The sequence below is a fragment of the Arachis hypogaea genome, chromosome 10 (genome assembly GCF_003086295.3).
Source record: "Arachis hypogaea cultivar Tifrunner chromosome 10, arahy.Tifrunner.gnm2.J5K5, whole genome shotgun sequence".
NCBI lineage: Eukaryota > Viridiplantae > Streptophyta > Magnoliopsida > Fabales > Fabaceae > Arachis > Arachis hypogaea.
Window position 1 is genome coordinate 14,948,236 of NC_092045.1, and position 21,091 is coordinate 14,969,326.

At 37.9% G+C, this 21,091-nt stretch overlaps 2 protein-coding genes across 2 annotated transcripts; both read left to right on the forward strand.

The window, feature by feature from the left end:
- Positions 1 to 1,930: 1,930 nt before the first annotated feature.
- On the forward strand, positions 1,931 to 2,635 carry LOC140175591 (uncharacterized). The gene has a single exon (XM_072204110.1). It carries the CDS (start codon positions 1,931 to 1,933, stop codon positions 2,633 to 2,635), a length of 705 nt encoding a protein of 234 aa, XP_072060211.1.
- A 5,235-nt stretch (positions 2,636 to 7,870) lies between these two features.
- Positions 7,871 to 10,434, forward strand: LOC112717355 (uncharacterized). The gene is made up of 6 exons (XM_025769415.1): positions 7,871 to 8,007; positions 8,052 to 8,272; positions 8,551 to 8,708; positions 8,793 to 9,098; positions 9,171 to 9,513; positions 9,611 to 10,434. Exons 1-6 carry the CDS (start codon positions 7,871 to 7,873, stop codon positions 10,432 to 10,434), a joined length of 1,989 nt encoding a protein of 662 aa, XP_025625200.1.
- Positions 10,435 to 21,091: the final 10,657 nt, after the last annotated feature.

The window sequence follows — 21,091 nt, forward strand, 5'->3', positions numbered from 1 at the left end:
AGGATGCGGATTGAGTCTCAACCTTACTCGACCAACCCGCACCCTATATATGTATATGTTATATATTTATATAAAAATATGTTTTAAGTGGATGTTGAACCAAAGACTTTTCACTAAATGTAAAAGATCCTTAGCCACTAAAAAAATATCATTAATTAATAATTTAATACTTTTTTTTTACATAGAAGTCAGTTCTATTTTAAATTATCATAAAATTATATAATAATTTTGCATCTTTTTTGTAACCCGTGGATATGGTCGAGTACCCGCGGATTGAGAACGGGTAGGGTTAGGGTTGGGATATTCTCAACCCGCGGGTAAGGTTAGGGTTGGATTCAAATCCTACCTTACCTATTGCCACCCCTAATGATGAGAGTGGTGGTGATCATTTTTTATTACATCAGACAAGTATTTTGAGGTGTCTCGAATTTCCATATCTTTATCCTCTAAACTAACCAAAAAAATAAAATAAAATAGAAATGTTTGTGTCTTCGATATGAATTTATATAAAATTTAATTATAAATTTTTATAGTTTTATTAAATTTTTAATTAAGATAATTATAAATAACTAGCTTAGTGCTCTGTTAGAGTTTTTTAGTGCTCTGTTAGGGTTTCTTAATGGAGTTCCTATTGCCGTCAAGGCTACATTGTCAACGTCAATTAAATCTCAATACAAGTCTCCGTAATCTGCATGGCTGAGACAACGAGGGATGAAGATCGGACCGAGGAAGACAACCAGAAAGGAGGTAGGAATGTGATTCTACTGGAAGAGGCAGACATATCATAAGGTATTAACGCTTGCTCCAATAGTCTCTATGGTAGACTCTTTGCTTCCAAAACCTTCTCAATTGGAACCATGGGGAATGCTTTAAAGGCTATATGGGGAAACCCGGAAGGATTTAGCGTGAGTGATAAAGGGGATAATTCCTTCCAATTCTTTTTTAATAAAGAAGTGGATGTCTTGCGTGTTGAACGTGGTTCTCCATGGCTATTCAAAGATTATGTGCTCCATGTCAAGAGATGGAAGGAAGATCAGAACTGTGATGAAGAGATTATTTCCAATTTTCCAGTTTAGGTTCAATTTTGGGGTTTGCCAGAATCGTTTAAAACCCTCGAAGTTGGACGTAAATTGGGAGAAAAATTGGGCACAGTGTTGGAGGTAGGTAAATTTCAGATGCGAGGCAGAGAAACTAGGATTGTGAAGACCAAAATCAATATTGATGCTGCCAGGCAAGTGAGAGATCAGTTAATAGTGGCAGGATCTAATAAAAAGGAGGTAGAAGTGGCACTGCGCTATGAGAGACTTGGAAAGTTCTGTACCTATTGCGCAAAATTGGGGCACGAGGTGAAAAACTGCCATGATCTGCTGAAGGACACAAAGAGTGAGATGGTAAAAGAGGATGACATTGGCGAATGGGTTAAAGCCAGCCAAGTGGGAACGCGAATCTACTCTGAAGGAGAAAGAGCATTCAACAACTCAACCTAAAACCAGAATAAGGCCACTCAACGTAAGAAAAAACCGGTCTTAAACTACTTATTGGAAGAATTTGCAGGGATGTCAATGCAAGAAGGGAAACAAAATTTGAAACCACAAGACACTGGTAATAGGGTAGCACCTGAGTTACCTCAATCAGCCAATTCTAGAACAGAATGCATGGAGGTTATCATAGCTGGTTAGTCCAATACCAAGGAGGATGAAGGGCAGCTTATGCAATTCGCTATTGGGCAGTGTCTCACCACAGAGAAAGGTAGGAAGTGGAAAAGGTTAGTAAGACAAGGTGCTGCAGAGTCAGATACTAAAAGTGAACCCAAAAAAAGGTTGATGAGTGGTATAGCTGAAGGATCTACAAAGAAAGCGAGAATAGAGGATGAAAATGCAGTTGAAGAGATGGTGGAGGGTGCCAGCCTACAAATGGCACCCAAGGCGCCATGAGAACTATAGTTTGGAATTGTCGGGGTTTGGGGAGACCCCTGACAATTCACACCTTAAAAGGGATCTGTAAATCCCACTCCCCCGAGATTGTGTTTATAAGTGAAACAAAGAACCAATCTCGACAGGTGGAAGCAAAACTTCGGGTATGCGGCTATGAAAACTGGCATATTGTTAACCCGGCAGGAGAGGCAGGAGGACTTGTGCTAGCTTGGAAGGACAGCATCAGTGTTCAAATTATTAGCAGTGGAGAATTCTTTGTGGCAGCCGAAATTAAGGAAGTCGGAAGCAGTGAGGTATGGGCGTTCATTGGTGTCCATTTGAGTTGTTCGGAACAAATTCGATCCTTACAGTTTGAGGAGCTTACAACAATGAGCCAACACCTGGAAGGAAAAGTGGTAATAGCAGGCAATTTTAATGTTATAACAAGCCAAGCGGAAAAGGAGGGTGGAGGCCAAAAATCAGCAACCACCATTGCAACATTCACTAATTTTATTGACAGTAACGAATTAGTAGATATTGGAATGGTGGGGCACCCTTTCACGTGGACAAATCGAAGACAAGGAGAGGATTTGGTGAAGGAGAGGCTTGACCGCTATTTAGTTGGGATGGAATGGAAGTTGAAGTTTCCGAATGCAGTGGTGCACAGGCTCACAAAGTCAGGCTCGGATCATGCTCCACTTTTGATGGAAACCGAACCTTAATCCTGGCATAGTAAAAGGCGGTTTAAATACCAGGAACGTTGGTGTAGAGAAGAGGATGTCAAGAGAATTGTCAGTGAAGTGTGGAGAATGGAAGTTGTAGGCTCAGCTATGTTCTCCTTGGCCCAAAAGTTGAAAGTTTGTAGACATAGACTAGTTCAATGGCAGAAAACTCACAAAGCAAACTCTTGAAAAGAAATTGAGGACCTTCAAGCTAAACTAGAGGAGTTGCGGGTGGCTGGAATCAATGGGGAGAGAAGGTTACCAGTTTGGAGAAGAAGTTGGAGCTGGCATATTTGAAAGAAGAGAGCTATTGGCGAGAAAAATCTAGAGTCAAGTGACTAAAAGAAGGAGATCAGAATACTAGATTCTTTCACCAGAAATTTCAATCAAGGATGCGAAGGAACATAATTTGGAGATTAGTGGGGAGGGACAATGAGATTACATCGAAACCGGAGGATATTGCAAAGATAGCTGAAGACTACTTTTGCGATATTTTTACTTCTTCTTGTTCGGCTGATCCGAATCCATACTTAGAGGATTTGGAGCCAAAGGTTACAGCTTCCATGAACCATAGGCTCCAAAGACCAGTAACTATGGATGAGGTCAAAAGAGCTACATTTAGTGTTCACGCTCAAAGTGCTCTTGGTGATGACGAGTTTACAGCTAAGTTTTGTCACTTTTTCTGAGATATAGTTGGAGGTGACGTTTTTAAGGCAGTAAGAAGTTTCTTTCACAGTGGCAGAATTCTAAAAAGCTTCAATCATACTCAAATTTGTTTGATTCCAAAGGTGCCAGATGCTAATGACATGACTCAGGTATGACCGATCAGCTTGTCTTCAGTTATGTATAAAATTATTTCTAAAGTTATGGTGCATCGATTACAAGGTATTATGAATAAAATTATAAGCCCAAATCAGAGTGCGTTTCTCAAAGGTAAACTCATTTCAGATAATATCCTAATTGCCCATGAATGTATGCACTATTTGAAAAATAAGAGAAGTGGGGCAAAGCATGAGATGGCTATTAAACTAGACATGAGCAAGGCTTATGATAGGGTCGAATGGCATTTTTTATGGTATATTATGGATAAGCTGGGCTTTGATGCTAAATGGATTAACTGGACTAAGGAATTGGTAACGACTGTTTCTTACTCTATCGTTGTGGAAGGTCAACCTTTTGGCTATTTTAGGCCAAATAGGGGCATCCGACAGGGTGACTCCCTATCTCCATATCTCTTTCTTTTTTGTGCAGAAGGGCTTTCCTTCTTGCTACACAAGGCATAGCAAAACAGATTAATTCAAGGAGTTCAAGTTAATCGGAGATGCCAAACAGTTAATCACCTTTTGTTTGCTGATAATTCAATCCTTTTTGCAAGAGTACACCTAATACAAGCCAAAGTATTCTAGAATTGCTAGAGATCTATGAGAGTTTCAGTGGGCAAAAAGTCAATCTGAATAAGTCAACTATCTTTTTCAGTCACAACACACCTCAGAACACAAGACTAGCAATTGCTTAGACACTAAATATTGAACATATCGGAGCACAAGACAAATACCTGGGACTGCCCTCTATAGTTCAAAAATCAAAGAAAGCAACCTTTGGAGCTATCAAGGATAAAGTTCAGAAGAGGATTATGGGTTGGAAAAGAAGTCTATTGTCATCAGGTGGTAGGCACATGCTATTGAGAGCGGTGGGGGAGGCGATTCCTATTTATACACTCTCTTGTTTCAAGCTCCTGGACACGCTATTGACTGAGATTCATAGCATGCTCTCGCAATTTTGGTGGGGTCAAAAAGGCGCAGAACGAAGAATGGTTTGGATTAAATAGGACACAATGACGAGACCAAAGAAAGATGGAGGGCTGGAGATCAAGGACTTAAGGGCGCAAAATTTGGCTTTATTGGGAAAACAATGTTGGCGTCTAATGAAATACCCTAATTCTACTATATCAAGAATGCTCAAAGCTAAATATTTCAGATATACAGATTTCCTACATGCAGAGATAGGAAGCGTACCGTCGTGGGGCTGGAGAAGTGTTCTTGAAGGGCGCAAGGTGATCGAGAAAGACTTGTTATGGAAAATAGGCTCTGGCACTAATGTTCGCATCTTCCATGACCCCTGGCTCCCACCACCAGTGCCTTTTCATGTCCCTCAAAATGCACTCACAATCCCGCCAGATCTGCAAGTGTATTACGTTAGTGCGTTACTAAATCCTGATAGAAGCTGGAATAGAAATCTGATTGAGTCGATTTTTTCAGTTGATATATGCAATAAAAATTTTTCAATCAAACCAACAGAGGAGGAGGATGAAGTTAATTGGTGCTGGACAAAATCTGGTATATATGAAGTTGGGTCAGGATACAAAATTGCTTATGGATTCTTTCATTCTCCTACTTCATTGAGGCCCCAGAACATACACAACAGAGTCTAGAATAGCATTTAGGAGTTGAAATTACCACATAAAATTAAGATTTTTCTATGGAAAAGTCTTCATGAAAAGCTTCCAGTGTTGGAATAAGTCCACAGCCGGTTCGCATCCACTCCTGCCACTTGTCCAAGATGCATGTTGAAGGCTGAATCAATTTCTCATGCTTTGTTCCAATGCCCCCTATCTTCAATAATATGGAGACTAAACTTAATAACCCCTGACCTCTATGGATGAGAGAAGAAGAGACATTTTTTAATTGGTGGCAACGCGTCTTATCCTGGGCAGCGGCTCAATTGGACGGTAGACAAAAGACCATCCTCATAGCGGCGCTGTGTTGAAGCACTTGGAAAGCGAGGAATCAGTGTGTTTTTGAGAAGGTAATAAGCCCGGCACCAGAGATAGTGAAAGAAGCTAGCAGTTTAGTGTGTGAACTCGTGAGCCATACCTGATAGATGCTGCTAATTTTTTTTACTCTTATTTTACTCTTCTTTAAACTCTTAGTCTTTCAGTCACAGTTGGTGATAAATGGGAATACCCAATTCTTTTGTACTTCCTTATGGAAACACTTTTATTTTATATTAATAAAATAACATTTATCTTTGAGAAAAAAATTAAATTTTTAATTAAGTTTTTATATTTTTTATTAATTAGATTTTTATAATATATAAAATTTTGTAATTAAATTTCTACCGTGATAAAAATATCAAAAAAAATACTACGGTATAAATTGATAAAAATATCTATACCCATAAAAATGACGTGGCTTAGTTTTTAAATGACGCCTAGTGATTTATATGCTGATTTTGTCAAGCCCAAATTTAAAAACTATCATGTCTTGATTGATAACTGACAACACATAAAATAATTTGTCTGCTTAAAATATAATTAATAATTAAAGTTAATTTTTTTTGTATTAAGCCAAACAAAAATTAAATCAATCATAAATTTTAGCTAAAAATTTAAAATTAGTAAATGTCAGCTTTCTCTATTTTTTTGTTGTTATCTTTTTTTTTCTTTTAACATTTTATTTTATTTTTATACATTTAAATATAACAAAATAAAAATTTGTTTAACCAAAAAATAAAAATCTATCGACGTCCTCTTTTTAAACTAAACAATCTCCTCCTTTTATTTCATTTCTCCTATTTATGTTATTAAGATTATGTCTTATAATTATTTAGAATTTTAAATGTTATTTATAAAAGAATTCTAATTTTCAAGTAAAATAAAATTTATTTGATATAAAACGATCAATTTCTGTTAAATAATTTGGTCTCATTTTTGTTAAATAATAAGTCTTTTAATAATTATTGATTGGTACACTATTAATAAAATATTTTTTTTAAAAAACTTAGTCAAAGATTTAATTAGATTTTTAATTGTAAGTATTTTTATTTAAAAAAAATATTTCGTTAACGTTAATATTTTTATATTGATAAGAATCTAATTATAAAATTAAAAACAGTATAAGAATCCAATTAAAAAAAATATAGATCTAATTACAATTTTGATCAAACTATAGAAACTAATAAAATAATTAAACTATAATTAAATTAGTTCTGCAAAAAAATTGTAATATTATATGTATATAGCAAAAAATGATTTATTTTGATAAATATAAAAACCAATTTAATAGTGTATTATTTATTTTCTGATAAAATTATTTTGATGTAATATTATTTCAGCTTATCACATTAGTAGTATTTAGTGTACCAATGAATAGTTATTAAAAGATTTATTATTTAACAAAAATGAGATCAAATTATTTAAAATTGTACCAAGTTATTTAACAGAAATGATTATTTTATATCACATAAATTTTATTTTACTTAAAAATTAAAATTCTTTTATAAATAACATTTTAAATACTAAATAATTATAATAGATATAATCTTAATAACATAAACAGGAGAAATAAAATAAAAGGCCGAGGTTGTCTAGTCTAGAAAGTGGACGACCATAGATTCTTATTTTCTGATCAAATCAAATTTTTTATTTTATTATATTTAAATATAAAAAAATAAAATAAAATGTTAAAAAGAAAAAAATAACAAAAAAAAAATGAAGAAAACTAACATTTAGTTATTGTAGACTTTTAGCTAAAATTTATGATTGGTCTCATTTTTGTTTGGCCCAATAAAAAAAATTGTAACTCTAACTGGTAATTATATTTTAGGCTCAGTTTTTTCAATATTGGACGGGTGGATGAGTTGTGCAGGGATATGGAATATGGTGGTGTTAGACAATGGTGTGGGGCAACTTTTTCTGAGCCATGGCAGGGGGGAGTCGGACCGAGCGATTGCCTTGCGCGGGAGAAAAAGTTGAACTTGTAGGTAGTAATCGTAGGGTCCGATTCCTCAAGGGACCAAATTTAAGTTTTTTTATTTTGTGTATGAAAGTGGAATCGGAGGGTACGTTTAGTGGGTTTTTTTTTTTTATTCATGGACTCGTTGGGTCCGTTTGCTGGCAGATAATTTTTTTTTATCATGGAGTTGTTGGGTCCGTTTTCTGGCAGAATTTTTTTTTTGTTTTTATGGAGTCGTTGGGTTCGTTTTGTTGCACACAAAAAATTTTGTGTGTGTGTGTGTGTGTGTAGATATTTATGTATGAGAGTATGAAAAATGGTTGATAGAGTTACACTTAGTGTATATTATTTTGGTCAGATTCTATTACAAACATCTGAAGGAGTGAGATTTAGTTGTGAGAAGCCGTTAGATATTGTTATTCCGTTCACAATCTCATTTGAGGAGCTAAAAGGTGTGATTTGTGAGAAGATAGGTTTTCAGATATCCAAAAAAATATCATGTATGGTATACATATATCCCATACCGCTATTTGGTGGTTTCATGCAGTATCAAACCAAGTATGTAAGCGACGAAGCGAGTATGCAGGAGATGTTTTCAATGTATTTTGAAAGTCGCGGTCAGATATCGGTGATAGAATTGTACGTCGAATTCGAACAATCTGAAGCGGACCGAAATATTGAAGGGGAAGAAACGATAGTGACAGTGAGGAAGAGTTTGAAAGCAATTACGAAGCTGTTGCTCCAGAAGGAGAAGAAGATCAAGGTGACGGGGTGGTGGCTCCAAATGTGGGAGACGTTGCAAATGCACTTGCAAACGAAGATCCCTTTGAGGAGCCGTCCTTCATGCGGGTTCTGGACTTGGAAGCCATGCATGCGCCGGAGTTTCCGGAATATATGAGTGCCGGTACGTATTAACATATAAATATAGAAAGTAGTAGACTTTGGGAAATAATCTATGTTGATAGATGTAAATAAGAATATAAGTCACGTGAAAATTAATTTGTGCGCATTCGTCCAAAGTTTTTTATGTGTTTATGTTTGTATGATGTTAAAAGTGGGATGACAACATGATAGGAATAATATTTATATTTATGTGGATATAGGGAGCATTGACGTAGTCTTAATTTCAGTTATTAAATGTATTTGCCTTAAATTATTTTGATTTGCCTGTCGTTGTGGTAGAAATTCCTATGGTAGAAATTCCTAGGGAAGCTGTTATGATGGCGGTGAAAGATTATACCATCCGAAGAGGCGTAGACTACCGTGTGTATGAGTCGGAGCCGTTGACCTTCTATGCGAAGTGTACACAGTATGGATCAGGGTGTGATTGGCTTATCAGGGTTAGCATGATCAGCAGAAAGTATTGTTGGGTTATAAGGAGGTACAACGGTTCTCACACTTGTACTAGAGCCACTATTTCTCAGGATCATTCGAAGCTGGATTCGAACACAATTGCGGAAGCAATAAAGCCGTTGGTTGAGGCTGACCCGTCGATAAAGGTGAAATCAGTTATTGCGGAAGTGCAGTCGAAGTTCAATTACACCATCAGCTATCGGAAAGCATGGTTGGCGAAGCAAAAAGCAGTGAAAAAAATATTTGGCGGTTGGGAAGCATCATATGAAGCTTTGCCTATATGGTTTCAGGCCATGTGTAACAAGGAGCCATCAGCAATCGTCCATTTCGAGACTATGTCTGCATATCAAGGTGATGAGGAAGTAACTGATATCCGGGTATTGCACAGAGTCTTCTGGAGTTATTACCCCTGCATTAGAGTGTTCAGACACTGCAAGCCAGTTGTCTAGGTTGATGGGACTCACTTGTACGGAAAGTATAAGGGTTGTTTGTTGGTCGCAGTTTCACAGGATGGTAACAATAATATCGTCCCTATTGCGTTTGCAATTGTGGAGGGGGAGACTTCTGATGCATGGCACTTTTTCCTTAGTAACCTGCGACAACATGTTGTGACTCGGGATGGTGTGGGACTGATTTCTGACAGGCACGAATCCATCAATGCAGCTGTTGCCCGGAGCAACGGAGCTTGGTCGCCCCCGAGAGCATTCCACATGTTTTGCATCAGGCATATAGAGTCGAACTTCTTGAGAAAGTTCACGGCACCGTACCTGCAAAAACTTGTGGTCAATATAGGTAAATTTTAGTAATTCGAATTTCGTTATTAACTGAGTTACCTTCAAGCAGCGTTTCTCATGAATTCTTCTCTTGTGTGGCTTTGATTGTTGTGCAGGTTATTCGAGGACGGTGCGCGAGTACGAACAGCGCTACCAGCGTTTACGTGAACGGGGCGAGGCATATACGAACTGGCTTAACCGAATCCCACGCGAACAGTACGCGTTGGCGTATGACGGTGGCTACCGCTGGGGTCACATGACGACAAACCTAGTGGAATGCATCAACTCAGTGTTGAAGGGGGCACGCAATCTTCCTATAACTGCACTTGTCAAAGCCACATTCTACAGGCTTAACGAGTTGTTCACTAGAAAAAGAGCCGAGGCGGAGTCGCGGATAACAGCTGGACATGTTTTTTCTGAGGTTGTCACGTCGAAATTGAATGCAAATCAACTTGCATGTTCAAACATCCAGGTTAATTGCTTCGACAGGATGAATGAGGTCTTCGAGGTTCGTGAGATGCCAGGTGGAACTGAGTATGCCGTCGACCTCCGTCAACAACGATGTGACTGTGGTGAGTTCCAGGTGGATCGGATTCCCTGTCGACATGTTTTTGCATGTTGTGCGAATCAGCGACTGGATTGGCGAGTGTATGTCCACGAAGTTTACAAGATGGACCAAGTTCGAAGGGTTTACCGAGCTAGGTTTCAGCCACTGGGGAATCCCACAACGTGGCCTGTGTACAGCGGCCCTCGATTTGTCCCGAATCCGAACCTGAGACGGGTGATGAAAGGTCGCCCGAGGATGACACGTTTCTTGAACGAAATGGACACACGAATGTTACGTGCTCCTAGGCGTTGTCGGCAATGTGGAGCCGAGGGACACAGCCGAAGTAGATGCCGTCGGTCAGCTGGTGTAGGTCCCAGCAACCCAGGACAGTAGATTTATGCCTATCATGTTTCATTGTAGTACTTTATGGCATTTGCTTGTTTATTTTTATCCGTTTGTTTATGTTTATCGGAACATTGTTCTTTCATGAAACTTCTTTATGACACCTGAGACTTCTTTATGACCATAGTTATCAGAACCGAACCGGCAATCGACCCGACTAAGTTACTGGGTTACTGGGTCATTGGTTCAACCATAGTTATCAAATTAACTTATTTTCTAATTCATTAATTAATTAGTATCTATTACATTATTCAAATATATGTTAAAAAATATTAATATTAATAGATATCATATAATTATCAATAACAAAAATAAAACAAAAATATTAATTTATAGATATTTAACAAAGTTTAATTTTTATTTTAATAATGATATAATTAAAAAGTAATTAATTTAAGAAAGATTAAATGTAAAACAAAAATAAATTAATTTAATATGACTAAAAGATAAGTAAAATATCTTAAATTTGCATGACTAAAAGAATTAATACACAGGTTTCCAACATACAAACACAATATTAAGTTCAAAATACAAGTTTTCAACATAGATACACAATATTAAGTTCAAATTACGAGTTTCCGACATACATACACGATACTTATGATACAAACACAACTACTTTCTTATTGCCCACTTTATGTTCTCGACGATGTTCTTGCATTTCTTCTTGGCCTTCTTGAACATGGACGGGGTGTATCGATTAGCGCTCCGACGTGGCGGGTCCACCCTGAGATTGTAATGTTTACCTGTCTCACCTGTACATAATTTAATGAAACAGACTATCCAAAATGATGCAAACACGGGATAAAAAGGCAAAAAAAAAAACCAACAAGTTCAAAACATAATCATAAAGACACAAGTCGTGAGACGAATGCAACATAATCAATGGACAGTGAAATCAAGTCGGACCTGCATCATCCCCATCATCAGGGGCATTGTTGCGGGATTCTTCATCCTCATCCATCTCCTCATCGTCGCTCTCGTCTTGATCCTCATCATCCGGTTCATCCACGAGATACTCATTCGTCTCATGCTCACCTGTCCCGGCATTTTCTTCAATCTGACCCATTGATACACGCCGTAGGTTCCGGCTATTAAATATCCCCCGACCGCCGTCACTTCTACTGGAATCTCCAGTTTCCAAACCTCCAGAAGCAACTGAGGCAGTGTGGCATGGAATCCTCGCGTCCAAAGAATACCTACCGGGCATAAATTCAGGTTGATGGCCAAATTGTGACTGCCCTGCATCCGCAGCCATGAACCCAAGCAACTGGCTAAAAGAAGCACCCTCTCCTGCATCCCACTGTGGGGTACTCCAGTATTGTTGATCTATTGGGTATGACGGGGTAAATTGTGTCTGAACAACATATGGTACCGAGGCCTGAAATTGTTCTTGAGAAGCTGGAGGTGGAGGTGGATGTGGCTGTGACTGTGCCCCCGGTTCTTCATTGGCTACATCAATAACTGGGCTACCCTCATCCTCCATTACTGGGCTACCATCATCATTTATACCTGGGTTACCCTCATCATCCATTACTTGTTCACCTTCATCGTTCTCTTGAACCACAACATTTGACAATTTCAAATGGTTGCCATACCGTGTACGATACCAGTCCATGTAAACATCCAACGGATGCTGTGAAGGTTCCAGATACTCACTCAGAACGTTATTATACCTGTTTGTCCAGTGCATAATCCAACATGAATGGGACGGGGCTGTGGCCCAGTCAAGATTCTTAGGACCAGCCAGTGTTTCTCCATGTGCCCTTCCCAGATTCCATTCCTCAGGTGGAACTCCCTGAACAAAACCAAACTGTCTTCTAATTCTATCCGTTGCATGCCACTCAATAGATTCGAATGAAATCAACGGAACCGTAGCGCTCCAGACTACTGCGTGCAGGAGGATGTCTTCTGGGATTATGCCCGGATCAATGCGATCCACACCATAAGCAACCCACACGAACTGCACACAGCATAAGACATACGTGATTACAAGCCAAATAACAGTCAACCTCAGTTCGAGACAAATATTTTCTAATAAAAACACACATGCCCTTCCTGAACCTCATCTAATGCCTTCCTAAAGTGGGCGAGACTAAGATATCTATACCGATTGTCACCACGCTCCCAGTTACGCCACCTGAAATTATTTATGTCACTAGCACATCTTAAATAGAATTATGAACATAACAAGTAAGTTGACAATGTTACCTGTTTGCAAGCGGAAAACTGCGTGGTTTCCTAGTAGAGGGCGCAAGATAGGGTAGGCGGATCCAAAACCAAGCTAGCAGAAGTGTTAACGGACCATCGATTTCTTTACAATCAAAACGAGATGCCTGGCATAAGGACCGGTATAGGTGCGCCAAACATGCCGATCCCTAACTAAAATTACTGATACTATGAAAATCCCGGAACAAAGGCAGAAACTTTCAGTGCACAGATGCCCCTGACTTGTCTCCAAGTAAGATAGTACCCAATAACAACATAATGTGGCACTTGACGTACCTCTGCATACTGTTTTCGTCAGTCAGTTGTATACGTTCTTTTAGATTCCTAAGCCATGTCATTTTTATGCCGCTCCCTCTGCAGTTGGCCTTTCTCGGTGCAACCCCAAACTGATGGAAACACTCACCCTCCAATGCTTCAAAGCTGCTCAAGGTCATCCCCGTCACCGGAAGGCCGTTCGTCGGGAGGCCCAAAATAACGGCTACATCCTCCAGGGTCACCGTGCACTCACCAATCGGAAGGTGGAAGGTGTGTGTTTTCGGCCGCCACCTCTCCACTAAAGCATTTATCAATGCTTTCTGGCATTGAACTACTCCAATCTGAGAGGCATGATAAAACCCAGTAACCCGTAAATGATCCTCTACACTTGGATGGTACCGATCAGGAGGCAGTGGGAGGTCACATGTCATCATCCGTGAACTCTGAAAAAACATAACATGTTACTAGTCAAATCATGAATGATTACTAATTTACAACTTAAATTAATCATACTATTTAATCGATTGATCATACTTTCTAGTCCAATTACAAAAAATAACTAACAAATGATCAAACTACAGCATGTAAACATAACTTCAAAAGATTATCATAATTCCTATAATTATAATTTCCAAAAATTAATCATAATAATTAATTAGTTAATTATAACTTCTCAACTATTTACAAACAACATTTGAAAAACATTGTCTAACTAACAACATACGAAATTAACGTTACTTTAGTATTCTTAGTTTATTTATAATTGAATTCTTATAATTTACCTTTCTTCCCAAATGAACTATGTATTAAGTAAATTGGCCTTGCAATTAATATTAAAAAATATCGTTATTAATGATGCAGTTCCGGATTATAAATTCTTAAATTAATAACAAAAGTAAATTAAGTAATTCTAATTTCTAAATCTATTACAAAATCAGAATTATAATTTCCAACATTGATCACAAAAGTTAATTAGTTAACTACAATATCTACTCGTATTACAAAAAGATTTCTAACATATTCTCCAACAAAAAATTATAATAAATCCTAAATATATAATTTCCAACAAAAATGTGTGGAAATAATTCCTAAACTTATAATTTATAACATGAATCATAAAAGCTAAGTTACTAAATTATAATTTCTAAATCTATTCGAAAAATAATATCTTACATTTCCTCCAACTAACTAACAACATCTATACATAATAACAAACAATTTACAATCATAATTTATAAGTTTAATCATCAAAATTTATTCATTAATCAAAATTTCTAACGGTCTTACAAAAATTTTTTTAACATATTTTCTAATTAACTAACAATATCTAAACATAATAACAAAAAATTATCATAATTGCTAATATTATAATTTTTAAATTAATCATCAGATTTTATTAATTAATTAAAATTTCTAATACTACTCCGAAAAAATTCTTACAAAATCTGTAACAATCAACATTTACATATCTATCTACCTAACTGCAATATTTAACCATAAAATACAAAAAAATTTTCTACAAAATTTAATTAAAATACAGAAATTTGCAAAAAATTAAAAAATTTAACTTACATAATCAGGATTAGACAGATAATTTACAATGTGAAGTTCAGGACGATCAACATCTCTAACTTTGTGTCTTTTAGCCATTTCCACAGATTCTATTGCATGCAAAGTTTTTGAAGAAGAAGGGAGGAAGAGGATGAACTCAGAGAGGAAGAAATGGGGTTTCAGGCTTGAAAATGATGTTTCGGACTGAGGAAGTGGGGGAAAGGGGGTATGCTGGCTGCTGGGGCACCGTCCTGGGGAGAAGCTGCTGTCCGACACGTGGAAGGGGGTGCAATCGGACGGTCCGATTCCTCCAAACGCTGGCTCCGATTCGTGGGAGGGGGGAATCGCTGGGTCCGATTCGTGGGGGGGGGGGGGAATCGCTGGGTCCGATTCCTGTTATAGCATTCTTCCTAACACCACACCCTTGTTAAGCACCCAGTCCCCCCATATCCACGCCTAACACCAACTACTCTCCAATATCAAAATTAAAAACCGTATATTTTAAGCAGACAAATTATTTTAATCAATCAAAGGTATGACTGTTTTTGGGTTTGGACTTGACAAAAACAGCATATAAGTCACCACTTGTTACTTAAAAACTAAGATACGTCATTTCTATAGGTATAAATATTTTCATGAATCTATACCGTAACATTCTCTAAATATTAAAATTAATAAAATATTCTAGTAAACAAACAAATATACCATACATAAAAGATACAATTCCTAAACGAGAACACCTTTTATTTTCTAAATTTTAAAAAAGTCAACATTCTTTCACACACACTCCCAACCTTTCTTCCTTTCCGATAAGCACTTATGAGATTACTCTCACCTTTGTCGCTCACCTTGCTATCTCAAGAAGTTCTTTTCTGAGATCAATAGCACCGCCTCTATTGTCGCCAGAAACCATCGTACGATGTCTTCAGAATCTGCGACATTGAAGCCCCCATCTCCATCTCCGTTCGTTTTCTTGTCGACTCCCTCATCGAGGAGGAGATTGAGCCCAACGTTGTTTTCCTCGTCGGCGACTCCACAAAACCAATTATATCGTCATCCGAAACTACATCTTCACACGGCAGCGCTCCACGTCAACGTGTGGCTCACGCGATTGAGCCCTCCAATCAATCCATTCCAAGCACAAAGGGTTGGTCGATCTTGCATACCGATTTCTCCTCGAGCACCAATACATCAATTTCAGTTAAAGAAGCAAAGTTAAAATCTTTCAATGATTTCAAAAGATGAATGGTAAAACACCATTGTCAATTTGTCATATTTTTTTGCCATTTCTCTTCCAACCCACTGTAACTTCAAAGTCAATTTAAGTGAAAAGAAAAGATTCACTTGTAAAAATCTTCTAAAGTCAAAATCTTTTTTCTGATTTTTTTATGGTTGTTTATAAGTCTCAATTTCTATTGACGAAGAAGAGTATTCCTTCCTCTAATGTTTTTGTAAAAGCCTTCTATCAATAAAATAGGTTTATATGTTTAATTTTATTTGTAAATATAATTTTTTTTTAAAAAAGGAGATATTTAAAATGAATAGAACACATTTTAATGAAAGCAAATGAAAATAAAAAATACAAAAGATTCAACCTTTGGAATCGGAGAAAAATTAGAAAAAGTAGGTTAATTTTTGGCAACGGTGGAGGAAGAGAACATGTTTTTGATCATGCTAGTTCTGGATTTGTGTCGATTATGGCAAAAATTTTACTACAGTAAAAAAGGAATTTGTTAGTAGAGAGATGATGGAGATGATAAACCACTATTTTATGATATGTGTTTAAATTGAATGATTTTATGAACTCTTCACCCACTTATTCATATGAATTTGCATGATTTTACATATGAGAAAAACATGTTTCCTATGCTTTAAAATTATTAAATTTAATTATCCTTTATTACCATTCGATGCCGTGATTTGTGTGTCAAGTACTTTCAGATTTTATAGGGTAGGAATGACTTAAAGGATGGAAAGAAAACATACAAAAATGGAAGGAAAGCACAAATTGGAGTTTTTGGAGAAACTGACAGTGACGCGTCCGCATGGACGACGCAAACGCGTGCTTTGCGTAAATTGGCATCGACGCGAGCGCATAAATGACGCGAACACGTGACTCGCGAAACACAACTAACGCGGACGCATGACTGACGCGACCGCGTGGAAGAGCAACACTTCAGATGACGCGACCGCGTGACCCACGCGGACGCGTGACCCACGCGGACGCGTGACCCACGCGGACGCGTGACGTGCGCAATCTGCAGAATTTGCTGAAGTCGGCCCCAGCGACTTCTGGACCTTTTTTTGGTCCAGATCCAAACCCAGAGAACACAGATTAAAGGGCTATAAATGGAGGGATCCATCAATTCATCAAGGGAGTAGACACTGGATACATCATACAACATACATTCATACATAGTTTTAGGATTTAGATATAGTTTTTAGAGAGAGAGGCTCTCTCCTCTCTCTTAGGATTAGGATTAGGATTCCTCTTAAAGGATTTAGGAATACTTTCATCTTCTTTATCTCAGGTTCAATGTTCTTTTTATTTATTTTCTCTTTTATTTGTTTATGAACTTTTCATGTTAGGATTTCCATAACTAATATAATTTGAGGTATTTCAGACTCATGATTGCTTTCTTCTATTTATTATATAAATAATTTAGATTTTCTCCTTTTGGCTTTGGTTGATTAATTGGTGACTCTTGAGTTGTCAAACTCATCGTATTGATAATTGTTACCTTTGCTGATTAATTTAGATTCCTATAACTCTAGTCTTTCCTTAAGGAGTTGACTAGGACTTTAGGTGTTAAATTGATTTGTCCACTTAACTTACCTTCATAGTTAGAGGTTGACTTAGTGGGAGCAAAAATATAATTCTAATCACCATTGATAAGGATAACTAGGATAGGACTTTCAGTTTTTATACCTTGCCAAGAGATTTCTTAGTTAGTAATTTGTTAATTCCTGCAATCCATTTCTCTTGTTCAAAACCTTTTCAAAACCCAAAAACACTGTTTTTCATAACCAATAGTAAAACACACTTCCCTGCAATTCCTTGAGAAGACGACCCGAGGTTTGAATACTTCGGTTTATAAATTTTATTGGGTTTGTTACTTGTGACAACCAAACGTTTATAAGAAAGGATTTTCTGTTGGTTTAGAAGCTATGCCTACAACACAATCATATTTTTATATTTCTTTACCGATAGGAAATCCGTTCTTCAGGAGACAAAAGAGGAGGGTGAGAAGATGGTGGACAAGATGAGAAAGTGGTGAAAGACGGTGAGGATGGAAATTATACATATAAGGTATAGATAAATAATTAAATTCATACTTTACTAATGTTTTTTAGATGTTTAACCTTAATAGGGACTTAATTGAAAAAAATTAAATGGTATAGAGTTTAATTGAAAAGAAAAAAATATAAAAATCTAATTAAAAATTAGTTAGAACTATAAAAACATGTAGAATAATTAAATTTTTATATAACTAACAAGAGACCAATAAGAATAACAGGCTCTAAAAGTTAAAACAAAAATAAGTTGCAAGGAGCTTTTTTGCAAAACAAAGAAAGAATTTTGATTTATTTCTTACTATCTAATCATGAATAAAATATACAATCCTACTAGGTAACCAACAAAAAGTCCTGCCAATTTCTGACAATTCTTATTGGGTTGAACCCCAAAGCCCAACACAATAAAAAAAGTCTTCTCCCATTTACCCTTTCTTACCTTAATTCATCTTTCCATCCTTTCACCGCCTCCACTTTTCACTACAGTCCCCTTTCTGCACTTTCACAATTCCGCTCTCTGCATCATCCATTCTTGACAATGAAAAAGTATCGCGCTGTCGTTGCCGACAAACCACTCTGCGCCGTTTGACCAAGCAACACGTCACACCGCCTCCCTACAAAGCACTATGTTGCGCCATCCAACGAAGCACCACGGCCGGTCATCATTTGCATCGCGCCTGCGCTCCTACGTACAGCGTTACTAATCTCCTCCGTCCCTGCCTCCATGCCGCATCACCACGTGACCACTGCCTCATCCTCTTCCCTTTCTTGAAATACCTGGATGTTTTCTTAATATGGAAAAATGGATCTTTTTTATTATAGGATAGTGAATATTTCTTTTGTATTTTATATAGATATTTCTTTTGTGGAGGTCTGCAATGGGGAAGGAAAGAAAACATGGCGCGTGGCGACAGCAACTCCATGGGATTGGGGCATGATCGTGAAGGTCAACGATGGGAAAGGAAAGAATACGTGATAATGGGGCGGTTTTTTTTTGTAACTGAACATAACACAAATAAAAAGGACCTAAGAGAAAGAGTAGCACTCCTCTCTAATAATAATGTCTAAATTATTAGGGGACAGTAACCACTCTAAGTACACATGCTTGTTTAAAGCAGCAGTCTTAGCCATTAAATCAGCCGCTCTGTTTGCTGTGTGCTGGATGAGCACTAAAGTAGCTGTCCAATTGCGCTAAAGCATCTCTTTGATTTTGTCAAGCAGATCAGAGTCATTCGTAATCATGCTGGTTGTGTCTTGCGAAACAAGAAGAAACACATCAAGATTATCAGTTTCACATATGACCTCTTTGCACTCGCAATCCCAAGCCATAACAAGCCCTCTCCAAATAGCATGAAACTCACAACAAAGAATACTAGAAAGAGGTCTGACAGAGTTTCAGGTTGGTCAGCAATTTGCCGAATTGCGGTAATCTGATGCCACTCTATGACGGCAAAATATATCAATGCCATCACACACCGCCATAACGTCGTATGACGAGGCTCCAACACCTCTAGATGCACAACCTGAAGTACCTCGGGAGAGCTATACGGCATCCAGATAAACTGCAAAAACATATCAACAACGTTAGGCCATATCGTGATTCGAAGTATGAAAGGTTACTTAAGTAAAGATAAGCGGTTAGTATACTCACATCCCTGGCCTGTAACATGTCTATCCTCAGCCTCCACATCTGCACTTGAGCTCCCTTCTCGCTACCGGAAGGATTGTGACCTGACCACCTGCAACTCACATCGGTGTTATTACGAAAGAAAAGTATGACAAAATAGTATAACATTATAAGCGGACATGGAATTAAATAATTTAACTCGAAATAGAAAAGTTCGACAACAATACCTCGAGGCCAAGGGACAGCTGAACTTATCATACCCAAGAGGTCTAAACCCAGGAAAGCGCCAAAAGATCCAAGACTGAAGTAACTGTAATGGGCCAGCTAACTTGACCACATATCTGTTGGCCACTCAGTACATGCACCGGTACAACCATGCTAATGCTGCCGACCCCCAGCTGTAGCCACCCATCTCCTCAAGTCTAGCCACATAGGGTAGCCATCTGATGTGAATACGGTTGCTGGACTTGTCGGTAAATAGTAGAGTGCCCAACAGCATCATGATATAAGCACGAGCATAGCGCCTCACTGTCTCTTCGTCGGCTCCCGCGGGGCACTCTCCAAAAGTCTCTTAGAACCAGGTGCAGTTCACTGCGAATTTCTGAATTTGGTTCGCAGGCGGTAAGACACCAAGCAACTCCTGGAATCGACGGCCACCCTGGATGTATATCTGGAAATCCGTCAGGCAACCACTGACGTAGCGTTCGTCGACCGGCAACCCCAACTGGTACGCCACGTCCTGTAGTGTGATCGTGTACTCACTGAACGACATGTGGAATGTGTTTTCTCCGAACGCCATCGCTCGATGAAAGCACTGACCAGGGGCTCATCCAATCTGAACCATCTATCGTTCAATCTCGCAAGATGGTATAATCCAGCCATCTGTAATTACGGAACGTACCTCTCATCGAGGAGCATGTCCTGCTGCCGCCGCATGCTCGATATGCATCGCTGGGGCTGCGCATAAGATGGACCGCATAATTACAACCACTTACAAAACTACTAACAACAGAAACCACTAACAGAAAGCAGTAACAGAAAATACTAACATAAACCACTAACAAAAACCACATGCAAAACCACTAGCATAAACCACTAACATAAACCACATGCAAAACCACTAACATAAACCACATGCAAAACCACTAGCATAAACCACTTGCAAATCCATTGGCATAAACCACTAACATAAAGCACTAACAAAACCACTAACATAAACCATCAAGAAAACCACAAACAAAACCACATAAATAAGCCACATGCAAAATCACTAACATAAACCACATGCAAAACCACCTACAAAACCACTTCCAATACCAATAACATAAACCACTAACATAAAACCACCAATAAAACCGCAAACAAAACTACTAAAATAAATCACTTGCAATACTACTAATATAAACCACTAACATAAACCACCAACCAAAACACAAGCAAAATCACTAAAATAAACGACATGAAAAACCACTAACATAAACCACATGCAAAACCACTAAAAGAAACCACAAAAAAAAACCTAACTACTAACCTCGTCGTTGATGACCCCAGCTATATGAGCAACTCCATCCAAACGATATAGTCTTTCCGGATCGTCCCCCATCGGCTAGGTATCCTGCTCGAGCCTTTGTCGGAGCAAATCTGAGTCGTTTTCTCTGGGATTTAGTGGGATATAAGAATGGAAAAGTGATT

Excerpts from the sequence above, each read along its gene's own strand:
- LOC140175591 (XM_072204110.1), top strand. The coding sequence starts at position 1,931 with ATGAGAACTATAGTTTGGAATTGTCGGGGTTTGGGGAGACCCCTGACA.
- LOC112717355 (XM_025769415.1), top strand. The coding sequence starts at position 7,871 with ATGGTATACATATATCCCATACCGCTATTTGGTGGTTTCATGCAGTAT. Across the intron at positions 8,273-8,550 it reads TCCGGAATATATGAGTGCCG|AAATTCCTATGGTAGAAATT; the intron begins GTACGTATTAAC and ends TCGTTGTGGTAG. Across the intron at positions 9,099-9,170 it reads AGGAAGTAACTGATATCCGG|GTTGATGGGACTCACTTGTA; the intron begins GTATTGCACAGA and ends CCAGTTGTCTAG.